The sequence below is a fragment of the Aulonocara sp. 'chitande type north' Nkhata Bay genome, linkage group LG10 (assembly GCF_057382095.1).
Source record: "Aulonocara sp. 'chitande type north' Nkhata Bay isolate Kocher_YH1m ecotype deep benthic linkage group LG10, A_spYH_male_GT1.1, whole genome shotgun sequence".
NCBI classification, from domain to species: Eukaryota; Metazoa; Chordata; class Actinopteri; order Cichliformes; family Cichlidae; genus Aulonocara; species Aulonocara sp. 'chitande type north' Nkhata Bay.
Window position 1 is genome coordinate 29,514,055 of NC_141353.1, and position 22,710 is coordinate 29,536,764.

General features: G+C 40.2%; 1 protein-coding gene across 3 annotated transcripts in view; it reads right to left on the reverse strand.

The window, feature by feature from the left end:
* Nucleotides 1-14,285, reverse strand: part of LOC147321147 (glutamate receptor 4) — a 165,131-nt gene extending 150,846 nt beyond the window's left edge. Inside the window, exons 1-2 of one of the 3 annotated variants that reach the window (XR_015131314.1) lie at nucleotides 13,451-14,285; nucleotides 8,442-8,600 (exon numbers count right to left, since the gene is read on the reverse strand). Coding sequence is in view for 2 of the 3 variants with exons in the window: in XM_086309445.1 (XP_086165571.1) it covers nucleotides 8,442-8,600; nucleotides 13,451-13,541 (250 nt within the window). In the remaining variant the exon portion in view is untranslated. The remainder of the gene's footprint in view (nucleotides 1-8,441; nucleotides 8,601-13,450) is intronic. The other 2 variants (XM_086309445.1, XM_086309444.1) reach the window with 2 other exon arrangements.
* Nucleotides 14,286-22,710: the final 8,425 nt, after the last annotated feature.

Here is a 22,710-nt window from a genome sequence, read left to right on the forward strand (position 1 = left end):
TTAAATAGGACTAACATGCTGCACACTCAGATTGTGTACAGGCATGCCTAAAACACAAATGGGACAGCTTTTTCATGCTTAAAGACAGCCAAGGAAAGCAAGTGTTCAGGTGTTAGCAGCAGAGAAAATGTAGGTTCTACTGCGCAGCTTGAGCGCATATAAGAGGAAGAGGCTGCTTGCTATCTGGATCTGGAGTGACTCAGAGCACCATGCTGAATACAAATGACTCGATGCAGATTAGGATGTCACTGTTTCAATGAAGGCAAAGGCAGGGGCAGCATGTAGGAGGTCATATTAACCCCTTCCGCCCACACACACGCCTTTGAAAGCCTTTGTCTTGCTTGATGGTTAAGAGGTTACCACGGAACGCATAACAAAGATCGGCCGCACGAATGAAGTGCAGATGAAAAGGTAGCACACACCGCTGAAGACTCCGCAGCTGCTCAGAGGCATATTGATTCATTTTATTTTCTACATGAACTTGTGAGAGTCTGTCCAAATCTAGATTTAATTTGAAGCTGATAATGCACACGTAGGGATCTAATACTCACTTTCACGCTAACTGGGCACCTCAATTACATAGTGCCCTCCACTGCTGGGGGGTTAATTTATTCAATATCCTTTTTCCATCCAAACCCAATCACTCTGCTGTCTACTACATAAAAAAAATCTCACCTTTTCCCCTCAGTTCACCCAACTCTTCTATCCAACAATCTGCACGTGAAGTTATTAAAGGAATACATATGAGTGTTGGTAGGTTCATGTTTTAAACTAAAACACACTAAAGTAAGACACACAGCCACTTATGCAATATTTTGCTAATTCAATGAAGCAACTTCCAACAGGGCCCGAGCATTTAAATCTTTTTCTAATAATATTATACTCACAAATTTAAATATTTTAAAATCTATAAACTACTCAAAGTACTGTAGATCCAATCTGACAAAGCACAGAAATTCCTAATATCTCCCGTCTCACTCCAAATACTCAGTCAGGACTCCTTGGCATTACATTGACTTCTGTATTGTGAAGAGGTGTATTAACAGTTGAAAAGGCAGTGTGACCAAAACTAAACAGTTAATGGAAATATAATGAAACTAAATGCAAAACACAAAGCACCCAGCAGGACACAAACCGCTTTCTTTCAAGCTATTGTAAACATTGCCACAGTTACTGTATCAAGGCTCTGATAAACTGTCCTCGTTAGGCAAAAATGTATATTCTGCGGCCAGCTGTTAGTGTTTTTTTTTTGCGAAACTGCTTTGGTTGCCAGGGGATTGTCTATCAGTTCATCAACCCATCAGCAATGTCTTTACTGAGGTCACAGAGAGAGCTAGCTGAGGGGTAATTTCCTCGCGACTTCTTTATAGGCGTATTTTTGAAACACAGAGCCCCCTGCTGACCATAAGAAAGAATGCAGATTTGGGGCTGACACAATATGTTCATCTTTGTGTACAGTCTGTGTAACATAAATAATTGGCTCAGCTTAAACTGTGAGATTCCTTACTGGATGCTTTTAGTGAATTTGTGATATTAATAAATCATAAAAGATTCCAAACCTGAACTGTCACCTTACATAAAATCCCGGGTGTTCTTCCAGTGCAGTCTCAGCTTGTCAGCAACAAAAAAGACTTTTGCTTTCAAGTTCCTCATTTCATTCCCCCTTCCTTTTGGAAAATCTGTGCTTAATAAATAATCCCGCAAAGCACTTCTGATGCTAAATCTCCTCGGTGACGTATTTCTCTAACCTACTCTGTTGTGCTGGAAGCAGATGGACTATCCCGACCTCTTAAGAACTGCATTTGTCACATTGCCTTTGTTTTCTACCTATTCTCAGTAATGATGTGCAGAGACTGCTGTCAGAAACACCTGGACGTTCTTACTGACTTTCAGTGTGAGAGGGACAAATGGCTTAGACGCCATTCAGGTTCAAGGACTCGGGACACTAACGGAGCAACTGACTGTCCTGAACTTTAACACATGACCAGGGGTGGCACTGTGACAGCAAGGCAGGGAGCCATGAAATGATCATGCTGGCTCAGTGCTTTATAATAAATCAGGCAGTCTGTTGCTTTGGCATTGTACTTCCACCCTTCCCACACATTTAACAACAGGATTTTTCACACTTAAAGGTGGTTTACCAAAAACACACCAGGTTATAGGCAGCTCATTGAGGCTCAGGCCCATCCAGAAAGGTCGCTATAGTTTTTTTTTATAGATAGATAGACAGAGATATTTTTTCAGTGTTTGTACAGATTACCATAGAAAAGATGCCCTTCATAGAAAAGTGGCAAACCTTGACACTGGCAGTTGGGTTACAGCAGCAGAAGACCACAATGGCTTCCAGTCTTTTCAGCTAAGAACAAGAAACTGAGGCTATAATTCATACGGGCTCAAAACTGGACAATAAGAGAATGGTCTGATCAGAGATGGGCAGTAAAGTGTTACAAGTAACGTATTACTGTAATCTGATTACTTTTTCAAGTAACAATTAAAGTAAGGGATTTCTGTTGCAAAAAAATATATTACTGTTACTCTCCTGTAGGTACACTGCGTTACTGCGTTATTAAACCGTGATTTTGCTTGTGAGAGTGTCTCATGACAATGACGTACGAGTGTGCAACATCTGTGGCAGCAACAGATGTGTGCAGATCAACAATGGATAATATGGAGTGTGGAAGAGAATACGACCGTGCAGCGTTTAAAGCGTGGAACCACTGACATCACTTTGAGTTTGATTCTGTAAAAAGTGACAAAAACATTAGCGTCTTCTGTACACTCTCCGTGGGAAGAAAACGTCTTTCTAAAGCGAAAACTTAAACTTCAAATCTGAGCAAGCGCCCAGCACGCTGCCACGGGAAATGTAAAATTCACAGAGAAACCCCCGGATCCTCCCACTGACATGGCCGCTGCAGCATCAGGCAAACCTCCACCTGCTCCACTCCTGCTAAACAGGTAAAAATAGATTAAAGAGCGACAGGACTTAGTGCCGCTGAATCTTTGATTTTATTTATTTTTTGCTGTGTTTTACTTGCATCTATTTGAAAGAGTAAGTGTAAACACCAAAAATTATTTTATTCTATATACTGGAATATACAGAAAATAGGTTTAAATGTTAAACACACTTATTCAAGTCAAAGACTGTTGGATATAATTAAATTTTCGCTTAATGCAATGTCCATAAAGTTAAACGTTTAAAACAAGTTTTAAAAAGAGACTTTTTTCATTTGATTACATTTTATATGATTGATTATGCAGAAAAAATAGAATTGGGCTGAAAGGTCTATTGCTTTATTATTCAGGTTGTGTATCGTGTTTTTAAAAAGTAATAAAGTAACTAATTACTTTGGAAAGTAATCAGTAAAGTAACAGGATTACTGAGAAGTAATCAGTAATTAGTAACTATTAGTAACTTTTGCTGTTTTCAAGCAACTTGACCAACACTGAGTGTGATGAGTCTTGGTTTCTGTTGCAACACTCAGATAGTAGGATCAGAATTTTTGTGGAAACAACATGAAAGCAGTGTTTTAGGTTGGTCGTTGTGGTGGAGGATATTGTCTTGGAACACGTTGGGCACCTTGGTGTCAGTTGAGCATCGTTTAAACACCACAGCCTACTACAGAACATTGTTGTTGACCACGCCCATCCCTTCATGACATCATCTGATAGTGTATCCTGCCGGAAGCAGCTATGTCACAAATCTAAAACCAACCCAATTCTTGAACATTACAATGAACTCAAATGGATTCCACAGTCATCAGATCTCAGTCTAACAGAGCACCTTTGGGATGAGTTGCATTATGGATGTGCAGCTGACAAATCTGAAGCAACTGTGTGAAGCTAGAAAGTCAATATGGACCTAAACATCTGAGCAATGTGGCCAGTGAGTGTATGTGTAAGGAGCTAGTTATTGTTTCATGAAGAAACGTATTAGTAAATTTCCTGGAATGTATTTGACAAGTAATCTACAAAGGCTCATTTGCTGGCAGAGGTCCAGCTTTCCTCCACAGAGTTGAGCTCTGCAAATAAATCCTCATGCTGCTGGAGACTGTGGATACCACTGCCACAACACAGAGTCTAACAAATGTCTTGACCATTTGTTTCATTTGTTAAAGATAATTATACGGCAGTGATGCAATTAACTTGATATTGATACATTACCGGTTTTTTTGCTGTATAAATGATTAAAAGATATATTTTTTAGTGGCTGTCACTAACACTAGTAACCCCACTGTGAATAATAAGGAGGTTAAACTGTAAATCAAACAAATGCAGGAGAATTTATCAGAGCGTCTGGGTCTACCGAATGATCATCAATGACAATGGGAACATACAACAATATTTGTCCTCGGCTTCCCACCAATTATCCCCATCAGCCTTCCTGACAGCAGCACAGCGAGCCACTGAATGGACTAATCTCTCTTCACAAATTAGCTCAGTCTCTCATCTCCTCTTCCCAAACGTACGCTATGCCCTTAAACGCCACATGGTCACACTGCCTATTCATAACCATTATCTCGGGGCCTTTGGTAATGGAGAAAAAAAAGGGGGCCGAGAAGAAAAACGGAATAAAGACACTGAGAAATGTAAAACGGGAGGTGAAAACTGGCAATGTGGTTCGATCTCAGATTCCCCGCTGCCCCTGAGCTATCAGAGCCATTGATTGGTTCATGTAATTCTGCTCTGATTCGGCTTGGCCAATCAATGGACTGCAGACCGACTTCCTGTGACTGTGCAGCCATTAAAGTGAAGGTGAAAATCCCATAGTTTCATACACTTTACTCCCGTCCGTGCCTTTTTTTATACGTCCAAGAATCTTCTCTTTCTGCATTCTCATTCAAAGAGATGCTTCTCTTCACACTGCAGTCATTGACTGAGTGGATACAAAAGATGGTGTAAAATAATACAAGAAACTGTGGATGAATTTCTAAAATGAAGATGTCACATTCTACAAATATTGGTCTCTTTTATCTCAGAGCAGCTTCTTTTGTCCAAATACTGACATTTTTCACACATCCACAAGGTTCCTTCACTTATTGAATGTATTATTTCATAAAATTACTCACTTTAGATCCTGAACTTAAACAGTGTATATATTTAAGTATTTTTAAAGTATTTTTAAACCAAACCCACAACATTATTAAAGTATTTATGTATCCCTACAAACTGCTTTAAAATATTACAGTATTGTCTGCTGCAAACCTCCATTCGCTTATTTTGCTTATTCAGTTCTTGTGCCTACTTCTCTTCATTTTCACTTGCAGTATTCTGTCTGCTGCTCGCATAGCTCGTTTCCCCACAGAGATCAATACAGCTTCATCTTCTGTAATTTCAGCTCATTAATAGGCAAAATCTTGTGGATGCATTGGTTTTAGTTTTAAACGTATTTGAGCTTAATGCTTCTGTCAGCATGGCTTCAGTGATCCTCCACAGAGAGCTGAAAAATATACTGTTACAGAAGGAAAGCAGAGCTTCTCGTTTATTTGTGGAGCAGGACGAGTGAAGTACAGAACAGATAAACCTACAGATGTTTTCAGGTTCTCAGGACATTGTATGAAGATCACCTTTGCACATGTCACGCACAGCAGGTGCAGGTAACTCACCTTGTTTGTCTTCTAACTGTTGGAAGCGCTTTGTACTTTGTACAAGGGAACCAGCAGGTTAAAGACCAGCTTTCATGGGGTCAGGCTGGAATTCTATTTAAGATTCTGGCACTTTTACAGTATAACACAGCAATATTATTAAAATTATTTCTTGCACCACCCAGGATGCTGTTCAGGAGTGTTATTTTATAGACGTGCAATTAAGAGTGTTACAAGTAGTTTATCTTTATTTGGTTTATTGATGTCTGTGCTGTTGAAAACAGTTAACAGTTGTCTTGTATAAAGTTTGCATTTTACAGTTAATGTGCGTCCTCTCTCAGTCCCTCTACTGGCAAATTATATAATACATAAAAACTCGAAATGTCACTCTGGGTAAATATTGTCTTTTCTCAGGCATAAAATTAAGAGTGGCTTAATGTTTAGCACTAATACGAGTCTGTCAAGATTCCTTTTTAATACATTACTATTGTTGTTGTTATTATTAGGGGGTTTCCACTTTAATTAGATGCCACACAGAGAAGAGGGGGATTGATTGTGGAGGAAGATGCACAGCAAAGAACATCTGGTCCGACTCAAACCTGAGCACTTAGCCCTGTGGCTTATGGTTACCGCCGCAACCCAGTGAGCTAAAATAATACCATGTAGCAAAATGTCTACACTTTTTTTTGCTTTAGTACAGTCCAATTCTACTTCTACTGTTTCTTCTTTCACAGCAGGAGATTATCCAACTCCATCTCACTCATCCTTAGCATCCTCTTCTGTTGCACCAACCCTCTGCATGTCCTCCTTCACTACATCCACGAATCTTCTTTGTGGTCTTCCTCTTTTCCCCCAACATACCTTCAATCCCACCTCTTTACTTTGTCTCCAGACCATTCAACCTGAGCTGTCCCTCTGGTGTACTCATTTCTAATCTCGTCCCAGTGAAAATCTGGACATCTTTAGCACAGCCTCCTGCCTTTTTGTCAACGTCACCATCTCCAAACCACACATCACAGCAGCTCTCACTACCATCTTGTAAACCTTCACTTTCACTCCTGCTGCTATCCTTCTGTCACAAATGACCCCAGATACTTGTCTCCACCCTGCACTCTCTTCTTCACCTCTGATGTGAAGAAGCAATGGATCACTGTCCATTGCTTTGGATTGTTGACACCGGATTTTTAACTAATACACCATCATTATGCATGCATCTTCACACAGGTCTCCCTCTCATTCACACACATGTATTCTGTCTCACTTCTACTGACTTTCATTCCTTTTTATTCCAGAACATGCTCCAGACTGCTCCCTACTCTCACTGCAGATGTCATCTGTGAACATCATAGTGCAGACACTCCTGCCTGACCTCATCTGTCAATCTGTCCATCCCCACTTCTAAAAGTACATTGTATTACTGCTATTTTGTCATAATGTTATCTAATCCCATTGCAAAAAAACAAAAACATCCATAATTGTCTCAGAAACCTGTGCCTCTGACGGTTTTGTAAATGATATTTAGTGAGAACAGACTATGTATCAGTGCGTATATCGAAAACAGAGACCACTTTTAACTGATTTGGAGTCATTTTCAGGGGCCAGTTCACCCAAATGTGAAAATTAAAATCCGTGGAATTTAGAAGCTTAGAGGAAACGGGAGCTTGAAATTATCATGCAAAATTAAAATGTAAGACAAAATACCTCAGGGTGTTTCAAAACATTTAACTCTCTTTATCTGATCACAGAATTTCTGAGCCTTCTCTGGTCATCACACTCACACACAGACGTGTATGATTCACCCCCTCCATTACCAAAACAAACATAAAAGCACTTCATTGTCTGCTTAATTTAGTCATTGATTTTTTTTAACACCAGATCACACCATGGATAGTAGGAGACGTCAGGCTGAAGTGTTTTATGGTCTTTGCGGGAACCCCCACCATCCCTGCAGACACACACACACACACACACACACACACACACACACACTCGGGCTGAGGAGAGAGTGAGAAAAAGGGAAAAAAGAAGATGCTTCCCCAGGGATCATCACTAAAAATCACTGCCTACTACTGTTAGGAGATCTAACCATGGGAGTGTGTGAGTGATTGTTGTTTGTGTGTAAAGCTTCTGTCCCCTTTGGCATGTGTGGCTTTGCTTAGATCAGATGTGAACCAGCAGACACTCACAGACAGCTGTGCCGCCACATCCTCACACGCACGCACTGAGCTGTTTGGAGAGACACACGCAACCCAAAAATGTGTCATTTTGGGGATGACACTCTTTATATTACTATAATTTAACCTCATTACTATTTATAGAACCTCTACCAGCACAAGCAAACACAGAGGGTTTATCAAGTAAATACCCATCTTTAAAAGGATAATTTCACTATATTGCACTATATCTCTATCCATAAAGATAGCACAGTACTCGCCATGTAAAACAAAAGCTAAGTCCAGCTAAAATATAAATAAATACCCTCTTACTTCAGATGAAATCTGTGTGTACCCAACTGTGCTATACTTAAATTTGAACTCCGAAGCTGGTCTGAAAACTGTTTTTATTTATTTCACCATTCACTTTGTTTTCTGAGCATTTAATTACCCTTGTTATTAACGTAAAACATGCATTTCTACCCACATAAACAGGTCACGGCAATGAAAAAAATGCTGTGAACCTACTGCTTTAACTTGGTGAGTACAGTTCCAGGATCACTGGGAACTTAAAACTCCAGTTGAAATAAAACATCATTAAACACTATTTACAATATACCTAATACCATACTGTTGTTCACTTGTTGCCATTTTCCAGAGAAACCCCCCCAAAAATGCAAAATCTGGAGCCATGTGACGAACTTACAGGCGTTGGTGACGGCGAAGCTGTTGGCCGTCTCGATGTTGTCCACGTGAGGCACCAGGTTGAACGGGGCTTCCGAGGCGTTCGGGCTGGTGTTGTGCAGGAAGATTGCCAAACGAAAGGCGGTGTACTCCTGATCAGTGTTTCTGATGAACAGACCGCCTGAAGAGAGGGAGGAGACATCAGGGCTCGATGAAGAGCGTGTCCACTGTATCTCGCCGTCAGGTTTAAACCTATTCTAGACAGATTAATTATTGCTGACTGCAGCACAGAAACACCAAAGACAATATATTTAATCCAAGTCAGTACCCAGGCATATTGCCCATATGGGGTACAACTTGTTGCTATCTCAGCCCCATCTCCACTGTAGTTAATAAGATTTCAAAGAAACCACAAAACTGTTGGGAGAGTTTTCAATCTTTAGATCACAGTTTAATAAAACCTCTCCTGCTGAGCTGAGGGCTACCTGCAAGATTCTCATGGGCTCAGGGGCTTTTGGAAACAACCCATACAGTGGTTACCGTTTCTGACACTCAACAGGATGATGATACTGAAAAAGGCTCTGAGATACAGAGATAAAGAGTCTGCATACTAGCATGCTCAGGACAGCTATGTTTGGACACAAGGTCCATCTGCAGGTATATTGATATGCAGCAGGTGGAGAACTTCTCCATGTGCTGCTACGCCAAGCTCACCAATGACGGAGAGCACCGCAAGAACTATCGCTGCCAAATGAAGCACAAGTCTGTGCCGGAGTCTGCCTGCAGGAAGAGAAACTCACTGCCGAGGCAGCTGAACGTGTTGATCAGTGATTTATTTGATATGCTGAATATTTGCAGATGAGAATATTATAAAAAGTAACTAGTTTGTAATTTTTTAAGCAAGCATGCACACATCACATTGAAACATCCACAAGTCCAAGAGACCTTGAGCCAAACCTTGATTGGAGGTAAAGGAAATCTCTAGAACAGGGGTGGGGGAACTCCAGGCCTCAAGGACCGGTGTCCTGCAGGTTTTAGATGTGTCCTTGATCCAACACAGCTGATTGAAATGGCTAAATTACTTCCTCAACATGTCTTAAAGTTCTCCAGAGGACTGGCAATGAACTAATCATGTGATTCAGGTGTGTTGACCCAGATGTATATCTAAAACCTGCAGGACACTGGCCCTTGTGTCCTGGAGTTCCCCACCCCTGGTCTAGAAAGACGGATTTATCCTCTGCAAACCACAAATGTATACCCATGACTGTGCCAGCCTGTCACGTAGGTGCTGAGCTTTCAAAACTAATCCTGAGGTCTTTCCAGTCTACACATAAGTAGCTGACCAGCTTTACAATTAGACCTATACTAGCTTGTTTAGGGTTTAAAACAGGTGATATAACGCACCAGAACAAACAGATAATAATGTTTTTTCTCGTGATAACAACCTCACATCAAAGGTTCAAAAGATTTAAGGCAAATTTTATTAGCTCTTCACAGATGTTTGTTTCAAAGAGAAATCTCTATCATAAAAGAGGTTCCCACAACTGACTCCACAATGTGTAAAATGTAATAAAAGGGCAGTATCGCTCTGGTAAATAATGTCTTCAACTTCCTGCAAAGGCTAAAAAAATTTAGATCCTCTGAGGTACCACTAGGCTTTGTGGCAAGGATTCAGTGTGTTTAACATGCAAGGTCGTCTTTGTCTCGTATTAATGCAAGCAGAGAAGGTGATAATATTCACAAAATATCCTTTTGTATCAACTCGGATTTTCATTCAGTTTTCTATGCAAGAGTGGCGCCAGTGTCATAAATCAGTTTGGCACCAGAGATAAGATTTTTGTTTCGTGTCCTCTTGTATTACAGCCTCATTCATATACAAAGATCTCCACTCAGCCGTTCGCGGCTGTGCAAATGTCAGTAGTGTTTTTAGGTTAGAAGCAGTTTGTTTCACATTTCAAAATCTGACTCAAGGCTATATTTCTTAGGATGAGACAGTGTAAATGTCATTTAGAGCAAAATGCCAGTGTGTTCTTTTTATGGCTGGCCTCTTTAAAAGGTAAACTTTAGAATATTTTACCACTCTGTGGAGACCAGTCATCTAAGCCCCCTTTTGATTTTAATCTGATTTCCATTGTGATGGGTTTTATGTTTATTCCTAACTTGAAATTTATCCCTTTTCCAGCCGTTGCTGAATCGAAAAGAATAAAATTAAGCACTGACCTAAATCCAGCTTATTTAGACTTCTGACATTCCCTTCATCTGGATTCAACACAAAATGAGATCCAAACACTTCGGGGGCCTCAGACTTTGAAGTTTCCTGACATATGGTTCGCTGAAAACAAGACCCAAATGGCTGCAACGTGCCTGTTTGTTTGTGACCCCATTACCACCTGGATGACTTCTGATCACGTCTTTGAATTTAATCCAAGCTACGTAGTGTGCTCGTGTAAGTATTCCATGTTATCTTTTTCTAAATTTCTATGTAGAATAGTATCAAAAAGGAAACAGCTGGTGTCATCTCCTCTTCCTATAGTCTTGCTAATTAGGCTTACATTCCTTATTGTGAATAATCAATAACAGGAGTAATAGCTTGGCAACCCCACTGATCAGCTTTAAGCTTTAAGTGGGCTTTAATCTGAAAAGATTATTCAACCTTTACAGTTTGCATTCATACTTGGCGTAGACCTGTCAGGGAGCAGATCCTGATATATATATATGTTCCTGTATAGTTCAGTTTACAGGGGTGATTCATGTTAACACTGCTCCATTCAAGTAAAACACCATGAGTGCAATACATACTTGACTTTTAGCCACAGCTAGTGTGCAGTCCATGTCCCTGGTTAGGCTTTTAAAGTGTTGTGGTTTGGCTGACCTGGTTACAGCACGTTCTGTGTGCATTCACACCGGCATTAATGTGTGCTACTCCTTACCCAAAAGACATCCAGATACACATGAAATGTTCCAGTAGCAGGTGCAGCTGGAGCCTTAATGTGAGATAGTAACTTCTATTATTGCATGGAGAATTATTTCTCAAAATCATGGCTCGCTTTTGTAGCGGATTTAAATTTGCATGCTTCGAATGCACAGAATCTAAATTTTGTCATCCATTCATCCACTTTATTAACCATCTATCCCAGCTGCCACAGGGCAACAGGCTGGGAACACTTTGGAAAGGACTGCAGTCTATCGCAGGACTAATGCAGAGAGACAGACAAGCATTCACACCTACAGTCAATTTAGAATCACCAGTTAACCTAACACACATGTCTTCGGACTGTGGGAGGAAACCGGAGCACAAGCGGGAACATGGAGAAAACGCAAAGTTTACACAGAAGGACACCAGCCAGGTTCAAACCCAGAAGCTTAATCATCATAAAGATTAGTTTGGAGTAAGATCTATAAGGTTCAGATTTCTTCCTATCAAAGATGCTCCGCTGCCATGCAGTGTATGATAAGACAGGATGCTGACAGACCTCGAAAAACTAATACAGGTCAGAAAATGAAGGATGAATGGGATTTATAATTCTGAGGACATCTCTGCATCTGTTGGCAACTGTGGAGCATGTTGGCCGTGACTCTATTTGTCCACTTGTTTCAGTGTCGCTTGCGTGTGTACAAAGCAAATTTCCTGCTGCTAATAAGTGTTGATTCGTCGGTGACGATTATTTGAAACTGACAAGTGTTGATCGGGGGAGATGTTTGCCCTCTCTGAAGGCTGATGCGATTCAGAAATTGCTAAATGTAGTCTGGCGGGTGTGGATTTTTACACTCCCAGAGGACAACTAGGCCTGAAACTGAGAAATATGATGACACAGGGATTACATCAACAGTTTTTTAAATAACTGGCAGCAATGATGTTTGTCAAGCGATAATGAGAATAAGTTAATTTAAAGAAATACCAAGAGCCCGATTATCATAGCTGGGAAATTATGAGTAAAATAACCCCCCCACACACGCCAGTTTCGCTTACGTCAGCAACAAATTAAATGTTTCACACGACGGCACAGCAGTTCCACAGACGCAGGTTTAAACCCCAAACAACGCAGCTCGAGAGCCCTCAGTTCCAGGGGAGCCTGCTCTGTAACTGACCCTGACCTCTGCCCTCTCTGGGTGGCCCGGGGATTGGAGTATCACATTGATATAAAAGGACAAGGAGAATCATTTGAACAGCTTGTCATTTTTCATCAGCCTGACTTGTATCTGATGTGCCTCAACTCCATCTACAAGCTGGGGTGCAGCTGAGGGTAAAACCCAGCAAAAAAAGAAAGAAAGTCAGTGTAAGCAAATATTAGATTTCAGAATGAAGCTTGAAACAGTTGGAATATAAACCTGGATACCAGATTTTTTGATTCTCTGATGACTGTTTGTTGAGGATGTGATGATTAACCAATGATTAACAAATGGAGGTCACAGTTGGGCTCCTTTTTCTCCCCCCCCTAGCACCCTGCTTTTAAATCTAACCAGTAAATCTGCCAGCGAGTGTAATGAAAACCGTGAATCCGTCAGTGAGAAACGTAAATTTAAAACACAGAGACGCTGAAAAAGAGAGAGTGAAACTGATGGAAAAAGATTTGGGGGGAACGGTGCAGCTGCAAGGCATTTGGGACCCGTGGCAGCGGTTTGTTATAGGAGCGGGATCTGCGAGAGTGTTAACAGCAGTCAATGCACAGGCAGCCCGCATGGGGAATACACACAGACTTTGCTGCTCTGATCTGCTGCAGTGGCGGAGTGCACCGGGATACACACACATGCAAAGCGCATTAGGTGTGTGAGTCTCTGTGTGTGTGTGTGTGCGTTTGTGTGTGTGAAGCATGCACAGCATCGACAGAGCACAGGACCCAGTCTTTATGGTCATGTGTTAAAGACAATTAAAAGAATAAAAATAAGGCTATGGGGGGGAAATCCGCAATCCCCACTTTGACCAGTGCCGGGGTGCTAAACGGCAGGTCAGAGGCAGCAGGTAGGACTTCCACAGATTCATTGACTGGTTTTATTTTGTGCTTGGATCTACCATAAAACGCTCACACTTACCGATCTGAACGCTGCTCGGGAAAGCACCCATTGCCAGTCCCCAAAAACCCGAGAACATCAACAGAATCAAATCGCGAGAAGAAATCCTCATTTTGTTCAGGTTATAAACTGATTAAAGACATCGAGCAGGTTTAATTAACACCCCCGGTGCAAAGCCAACATCACAAGGGAAAACAAAAAACAAAAAACAAAGAGATTAAAAAAGGGAGATGAAATCAAATGCCGGTTAAATATCCATGTCTGCTTTGGGTGGCTTTTTTTTTCTTGGATATTCCCCCCGCAGTGCCGCTGGTTTGTGCCGTCAAACTGCGTCCGTCCGTCCGGCGCTGGAGATTTTGCGCACACCACCAAGAAGAGGAGGGAGGGAGGGAGGACGAGGGGTGGAGGTGGTGGTGGTGTTGTTGAGGGGGGTGGGCATCAGCCAGCGGCGGTCAGTGCGTCTGGATGCGGCTCAACTCACATCACAGCAAGAACACACATGCGCCTTTTTAGCCGACCCGGGCAGACAGGCAGGAGGGGCGTCAGTCAGTCAGTCAGTCAGCCCGCTCAGCAGCACCGAGCGGCGGAGAAAGTCCCCGCAGCTCCTTTAACACCAAAACTTCCAGAACCGCTGCGAGTGGCTGCGAAGATGGATGTCTGACAGCGTTTTTCTCTCCCGCTCCTCGCTGTCGGATATCATCCCGGATAGATCGTCTCGCACGGGCAGATCAACTTAATCAAAACCCCGGTGTGTCCTCTCAGTCACTCTGCACACAGCCTTTAGGGCGCAATTTAAGATAAGCTGCGCCAATTTCGGCAATTAATAACATTCTAATGAGCAAGCTCAAATTCATTTGCGGGGTTTGTTTTCTGTGAACTGCCTCTTAACTTAAAAAACAAAAAACAAAAACTCATGCTGGGTCGCTTAAGGTAGTCAGACTGTCCCTTTAACGGTTGCTACCATGTGACATTACTTATGCACATGTACAAAACCGCTACAGCAACAGATTAACAAATAAATTATTGTTTTTTAAAGCTTAAGAAATACATTAAAATAAATGTAAATGAGGGAAACGTTTGAACACCGCCAGCCTGTCTCACTAAAGTTTGCACTATTCCTTCAAGCTGCAGGAGCGAGGAGCTAAAAGTTTTGTCACTTTGACCAAATAACACAGACTTTCAGTAGCACCGCTGGCGGTGGAGTCCCCGGGTGTGCAGTTTAAGCAAACTAATTTGGAAGTTTTGTCGCCATCCTCCAAGATTAAATAAAATCCAGTGATAGTGAGACTTTAAGGAAGTGTAGCCATTAGTCTCCTCGGGGTTCGGCTAAAGCAGGAACTTTAGGAGACACTGGGCTACTTTCAGTTCAGGTTCTGCTGATTTTGAGGTTTGTAGTTGCCGCAGGTAAAGACCCGACTGAAAAATGAGTAATTATGTGCAAGGCTCCCTTTGGAAGCAGTGCCTGGAAGTTGATTTTGCTTTTGTAAATGTGAGAAAGACTGAGCGCTTTCCAGCAAATCTAACCCCTCCCCCCCCCCCACACACACACACACACACAACAACAAAACACAACATCTTTTCTTATCCTTTTCTTTTTTACATTCATCATCGACAGAAATGTATGATTAAAAAAAAGACTATCTTTACAGGATGAGCCTATTATTGCGTGTCATCACAAGATAATGCTGTAATACTGGAGCCAAATAAAGCCAACCTTGCCACAAAAAACCAAACCAGTATTTAAGACATTTTAAAAGATTATACATCTGACTCACAAGCAACAGATAGCTGAGCCAGGTCCCGATGAAGAACAGCGAGTTTAAAAGCAGACCATTAAGCCTCAATAGATAATTCAACTAAACTAATATATTTAATCATGATTAAATAATCATCCCAGTCATTTTCTTGAATCTGATTCAACCTCTCAAATCAAAATAATTGATGTTTTGTTACATTGAACTGAACATTTGTGCCACTGTTTGGATAAAACAAGATGTATGACGGCATCTATCGCTAATGAAAATCTATGAGTAATGGGTTTTGCAGGCATTTTCCTTTTTTAACTGCTTTGACATTTTATACACAACATGGTTTATTGATTAATCAAAAAATGATTTGCAGACTGATCGAGTAAATACTGCCTGTCTGTTTTTCCTCAAGGTCAAGAATGAATGTCTGCTCAAAGAACAGGAAGAGGAGGACAATGTGAGGTCTGGGATGACTTTTTAAAAAGGCAATGTAATCCTAGAGCTTGGAATACAACCCAGATGTAAAAGCACAGATTTTCATTTTTAGCCAATGCAGTAGATGTAAATGCTGTTATCTCACTGTTTTCAGGCAATAGACTTCACAATTTCTAGATAAAAGTCTTTTATTGTTTTGTGTACTCTAGTTTTTTTTTTTGTAGGAAATATTTTACAGTGAACACAGAGGAGGATTGCAAAGTGATGACATTTTCAAAGCCGAGGTAACTTTGCTGTGTATACCTTTAAGAAAAATGGATTCGTATGTGATTATGGTTATTTTTAAAGAGATTTTGGTGTGTCCATTTATGTTCTCGTCTTCCTCATTGCTCTCTTTCCTTCTCCGGAATGCTTGCATTAATGTCGTTTTACATGTAAACTCAATGTGCTTACCCTAAAAGATAAAATCACAAAAACTACATACCTCTACATTACATGCACACACAAGAGTTATGAACTGTATTAACTATGAGAATAAAATGGTTTCAAGTGTGTTTTTGCATGTTGACACAGTTGTAACTGATCTCAGGACCTCAGTAACTGAACGCACCCTCAGAAAACGTAGCTGTGATCCTGGGTACAGTTAAAAGATCTGCACCTGATGACCCTTTATGAACTGACAGGATTTTAAGGGTAGTTTAAAGGTAACGAAGTGATTTCAGTACTTCTGTAATATGCTAAAATTTCCATGCATGTGTACGGACTTTGGCTAAGTTATTAAAAATTAATAAACAAATTGAAACAAGAGCAGCCCCAGAATGGACTGAAAATTCCCTCTGCGCCATGCATAGTTTCAGTCCATGCATTCAGCAGGATATCCACATCCAGATATTTTCTTAAGAACATGGAAATGTCTCCAAGTAATTTTTTTATTTCAGTTTTGCATGCATGTTTGGAAACATGATGTAAAATGTCTAACTGTGCTCTATCCTGCAACGGGAAAGAACATTTTCAGACTTCAGATTTAAGACTCCTGAATCCATATTGACACCTATAAGTTTCCAAAAGGTACTTTTAAGCTACCCTAAACCCTCCTCTGTCCTAACTTTCATAAACACGAAAACAAACTGAACTAATCAAATTCAAAAATAAAGTATAAACATCCATGCTGCAGTTCTTTTCCATATCCTATTATATGTGCAGCTGCAGAGGTCTGATTTCTCCCCGGGGATCAATAAAGACTCATTTCTATTTAGATCCTTTGAGAAAAATGCTTCTGACGTCTGGAGAAACAGATCTGATTCCAGTCGATTCACCAGTGAGTTTGTCTTTCATTTATCATATTATTAATGCAATTCTCTGCATCATTATAGGGGGGAAATAATCCTGGATTTGTTTCTTTGACAGTCGGAGCAAAGTTTTCTTTATCCTCATCCAAAAAGGCACAAGGCTTCTACTGACTGTTAAACAGATCAGTGGCTTTCCTTTTGCAGTTTTTGTTAGCTGCATCACAATAACGTGTAAAAGTTTTAGGTTCTTTGCATTTTTTAAAGACTCTTGTCGTTAAATTATCCAAAGTTTATTCTACAGTATGATAACAATCTCAAAAAGCATCCTCAACAACATTTCATAGCAATGCTATTGCTTTAGAAATACAGTGTTTGCCTTGGGAGCCCTTAAGCATGATGAGTTAAAAGCACACAGCTGTTTGTCGCCCAGTTTGAGCAAGATAGTGTAACAGATGTAGTCAGTCAGCTCATTTTAAATGTCTGCACACACATATTGCACATTTTACTGTACTGAGGTTTCCTGAGTACAGTAAAATATATAATCGGTCAATCTGGATATAATAAGGACAACAAGTCTCAATGAGCCAAAAGCAGCAGATGTAACCATGTTGACATATCCAAACAAATGCACGTTACTGGCTTTTTATTTTAGTTAAAGCAGAGTTATCAGAAGTAACAATATTTTAATGGATGTTAGTGGTGTTTGAAGAACCGCTGTGTTAGTGTTGGTAGAGTTTGTGCCAGCAGAAAAACTTGAATGTTGAATGGTTGGGAGAGTGGAGCTGTCCATGGTGCTGAACCCTTTCCCCCAACTCTCAAAAGGGTTCTCGGCATCCTTTCAGTTTCAGAAACACATAACACCCTTAAATTAACCATTTACTACGGTGCAGACTTTGCTTATTTGCTTTCTTCTTCAGAGCTGGGTGAAAAGACCGATCCCAGTGTCATATCTGCGTGTGATGCACTGTGCTGAAGTCAGTTTAATATGGCATAATGACTGTAAGCAAAGGAAAGACAGATAGCCTTGCTCTGTTCGAAACAGCTAATGATACCTCTAAAGCTTACTAATGAACAGATCGCATCTATTTGTTTGATCCTATACACAAACACTGATTTAAAATGGGAATCCATCCTTCCAGCACTGCTACAGCAGTAATAGATACAACGTATGTGTTCAGAAAGCACAGTAAGTACACAGAAAAGATGGATGTAGCTCACAGGTTTGAAAAATCAAGCCTATGCAGTAAGTGCCTTAAACCTACAGTCATTCTAAAGGGCAATCTTCTTCATCTGTGACCTTATTAAAAACTTTTCGGATGAATTTATGACCTAAGATGCTTGTTTTTACATCTTATTTGCATCTATATGATACTAATTTCAAAAATAAAGTCAATTTTAAAGGTCTAAAAGGAGGATGGTGTAGTATCTACTGGGATTTTCCTATAGAACCACCTCTAGGGTTTAAAAGAATCTTCCCAAAAAGAAAAAGAGAGAAAAAATATTCAGTTCTCTGGGAGAAAATGTCTTTTTGATGTCAGAGAAGAATGATTAGACTGCTTGAGACAGTAAGGAAGGCAATAGTAGCTAAAATTACAACCAAGGTATGCAGAAGAGCTCTCTGAATGCACAGCATGGCCAACCTTGAAGAAGATGGGTTACAGCAACAGCAGAAGACCAAATTAGGTTCCACTCCTATCAGGTAAAAACAGAAAACTAAGGCTACAATTCACACGGGTTCACGAAAATTGGACAAAAGACGACTCATTGGGTCAGATTTAAGTGTTACAGCCTACCTGAGTATTGTTGCTGATCATGTCCATCCCTTTATGATCACAGTTATGATCTTTTCAATGCTGCTTCCAGCAGGATACCGTGGCATGTCAAAAAGCTCCAATGATCTCAAACTGGTTGAATAAACATGAATCTGAGTTCACTATATTTAATCAATACAATAGAGCACCTTTGGGATCTGGTATAATGAGTTTCAGCCTACAAATCTGCAGCCATTGTGTGATGCTAGAATGTCAATATGGATCACAATCTAAGAGGAATGTTTCCAGCACCTTGCTGAATCTCTGTGACCAAGAATGAAAGAACCGGATATAAACGCCTTTGTTGTTTTTGATATTATATTTCTATAATCATATAAACAGTGGTTTCTAAGGAGAAAGAGGGCTTTGTCATGATCTCTTAAACATTTAGAAATAGTCTTAGACCTTGGTCACCAGCAGCACCTTCTTGAATCTGTGACACAAAGAATTAAGACAGTAATACAGATTAAAGGGGGTTCAACCACGGCACCAGCAAGGTGTAACTAATAAAGTGGCCCGTGAGTGCAAAATATAACACATTAGGTTGTGTTTTCCTATGAAAGTCAGCACACAATTCAAAGCAGAAGACAAAGAAAACTTAGTGAGCACCACAGGAGGAAAACTGCTAAACATGTACATGTGCACAAAGACAGCGAGGATGGAGCCTCCAGCTCACCGCACTGGTGGTGTTGGTTTCTAAAGATTTCCATTTCTATCAAAAACTGTCACACGTAACTTGACTGAAGCAAAACAATACAAATGGTGTTTCTCTCTTATATTTCACTTCCTGCTGCTCCCTCAAAGGATGAAAACAAATAACACACTGTTCCCTTTGTGAGGACATGGTGGAGGTGTTTGAATCGTGGCTTCTTTTATGACACAGTAACAGAACGATGTGGCCGTCATAAATACGTCAAACATCCAAACTGGACAGTCCAACGTCAATGGGAATGGGACGTGATTGTAAACTGCCTCTCTGCATGTTAAATGTGTTTTTAACATATTAGATGTTATCTTTCTCCAGTGCAGCAAAGTACTAGGAGTACCTGTTCTGAAACTGAGGAGTTTGTTTGTTTTCATTGTTCTGAAGAAACTTTTAAAGATGAATACTTTATTTCCAGGTGTGAAATTTGCATGTGTTAAAGGAAACATCCAGTCTGCCAAATTTCTGTTACGTCCTAGTGCAGATGTCAGTACAGATATGACTAAACAGCAGGAAGAAAATAAGCTTAACAAAAAAATGGATGCTGACATCATGATTAGTAAGGTTCAGCTATCCAGGATGTCGATTTTTATGTACAGGAATGACTTAAATGTTGTAAAGTCCAAAACATATGCTTTGAATAAGCAGTAATGTGCTGTATATGTGAAATTCGTGTGCAGCACTGCAATAAGCGCTCCACTATCTCAACCACAGCCACGTGCTATTAAATGTGCCTCACGCTTTTTCTTCTCAGCATTATATATCACACAGCTTCTTTTCTATCATCTCTTTAATTGCGATGCAATTTTTCTAACACATCCGCCACATAGAGGCGTCTGCGTGATGGATGTCAGGCATTTGCATCAGTCTCTGAGGCAGTTAGCCCAATAAATTCAGTTCATTGCTTTTTTTCCCCCTTTTAAACAATAAAGTATGCCTTCTACCTGTACCCGGTGAGACATTGGCTGTATTATACACAAAGCATTGTTAGCATTTCTTACTGGAAATCAGGATTTTTATTCAGAAATGTTACAGGAACAATAGTCCGAAATTGTTTGACAACTTGTAGATGCTATTTTTTGCACATTGTTGAACCTCTGCCCAGCTTTGTTTCTGAGAAACTCCAAGATGATCTTTTTATAACCAGTCGTGTTACTGACCTGCTGCCAGTTTTCCTAATTAGTTGTAAAATGTTCCTTCAACTGTCCTGGAAAAACACAGAAACTATAGAGCTACTGTTTTTCATGAAAATGGTCAAATGCCTCAGTTTAAATATTTCTGTCCTTTTTGTGATATAATGAATAAAATACGGGATCATGAGATCTGCAAATCATTGCATTCTGTATTTATTTACACAGCGTCCTAACTTTTTTGGAATCGGGATGATAAGGTTCCTGAATGCATCGTATTACTTAACCTGCTGGACTGTGTCAAACAAACCTCAGCTACTTGAATTCTTTGATCTTTAGTGAGCAGTGCATGTAATTTAATAATATACGTGACATTATTGACAAGTTAAACATATCTGCTCTTCCATACAGTAAGTTGAGTGGTGATGTCCAGCAATATGGTGTCCTCATAAATGTGAAACTGCACTTTCCAACTTGTATTTATATATGAGCAGATCAGGAAGCAACTCCTGATGTGTTTCTGTATTATGTAAGAGTGAAGAAGTTAAAAAACAAAAGGTCAGCAGCAGAGAGGGCAAGTTACTGTGTTGCTTTGAGGCTATTAACTCTAAACCCATCTTCCTTCTTTGGCATCTCATTATTTTAGTAATAGCTTGTATAAAGTGAATGGATGCATACCTTATAAAGATGACTCACTTCTCTCTCCCTTGACAACACAGACAGAGTTAATGCGGTGTATTGTTGCAGTGTAGGTAAAGCAGGAACCCGGTTCAGAAAGAGAAGAAGAAGATTATGTGTTCAATAAAGAGAAGTCTTCCTCGATTTTTCCTTTTAAGGCCTAGAGATCAGCCAGTGACCCCCTGGCATGCATAGGCTGGTAGGGCAAAATGTGGATTCCTTAACCAGATGGCAAGTGGTTCTTGGTATGGTATATAGTGCTGCGCCACAATTCATTGGGCCATTCGTATTTTGCATGGAAGACACTTGACAGATGTTTCAGAAGGTGCAGCTTCAGTGCTTTTTAACTCTGCAAAGCTCTTCAAAGGGCATTTTAACATAGAAATCTATGGGTACTGACTGACTCTTGGAGCCAGCCTAAAGTGGCCACTACAGGAACTGCAGTCTCTCTTTTTTCCATCTTTTCAGTCCTCTTGGGTGGCCATACAAAAGTGCCCAGATTTATAGCAATAACAAATCAACAGCACAGAGAGCGCAACTCCACCGAAAAGCAAGGACTACACTAAAACTTTGATGTTTTATGTTATTTTCACAACATACTGACGTCAGCCTGTTATTATTACTATATGATATTACCAGCCTGTAATGGCATCATTGTGATGTCGGTGGGCATCGTTTTTAAAAAATGAAAAGTGTGTTGTAGCGATCTCTTTTTGTCCATTCATCTGATATATTACTCGATATGACTTCTTGAAATTCTTTCCAAGGTCAACTATGACTTTGAGTGCTAACAATAAAGATCAAGGTCAAATGCTCAGCCAACCTACGGTACTCAATGTCCCCAAAGGCCTAGTATGTTATATGAAGTTTGAAGGCTGTCCATTAAAAAAAAATGTGGGTAATCGATTTTCACATTTGGCGTGACTTTGACTTTGACCTGATTTGCACAAAAATTAAATCACCTTGAGCTGTTGTTGGTGTCTTTCATCCCACGAAATATGAAAAATATATCTTAAAAACTGTGGATGCTAACTGACAAAAAGAGAAATTAAAAAAATTCTTCTGAGGAGATTTTCACTGATTAATGATGATTTATCTGTGAATACTCATTGACCACCAAGCTGTAGCAAAACTTGAAAAAAATATGAAACAGGAACTGTACACAGAGGCTGTTTGCCTTCAGAGTAAAAGCTCTGTCTTTTACTTTACACTCTTTACACTTTCACTACTGCTCAGCAAGTAACTGATGAGTGTTTACAGACATGATGGCATCTTCCATGCAAGCTATGGTTGACCATGGCAATACACTAGCAACCAAATTAATCACAAGGAAGTTTTTGGGGTTGCTACCAATTTCATTTGGAAACAGCAAACAACCTCTAGCAACACCTCACCAACCAATCATGAAATTTGCATTTTTGCCAGGTGTCCAGGGAGTTGCCATCTGAAAACATGATAAATGTATGCCGCCTAAAAATGTCTCTTTC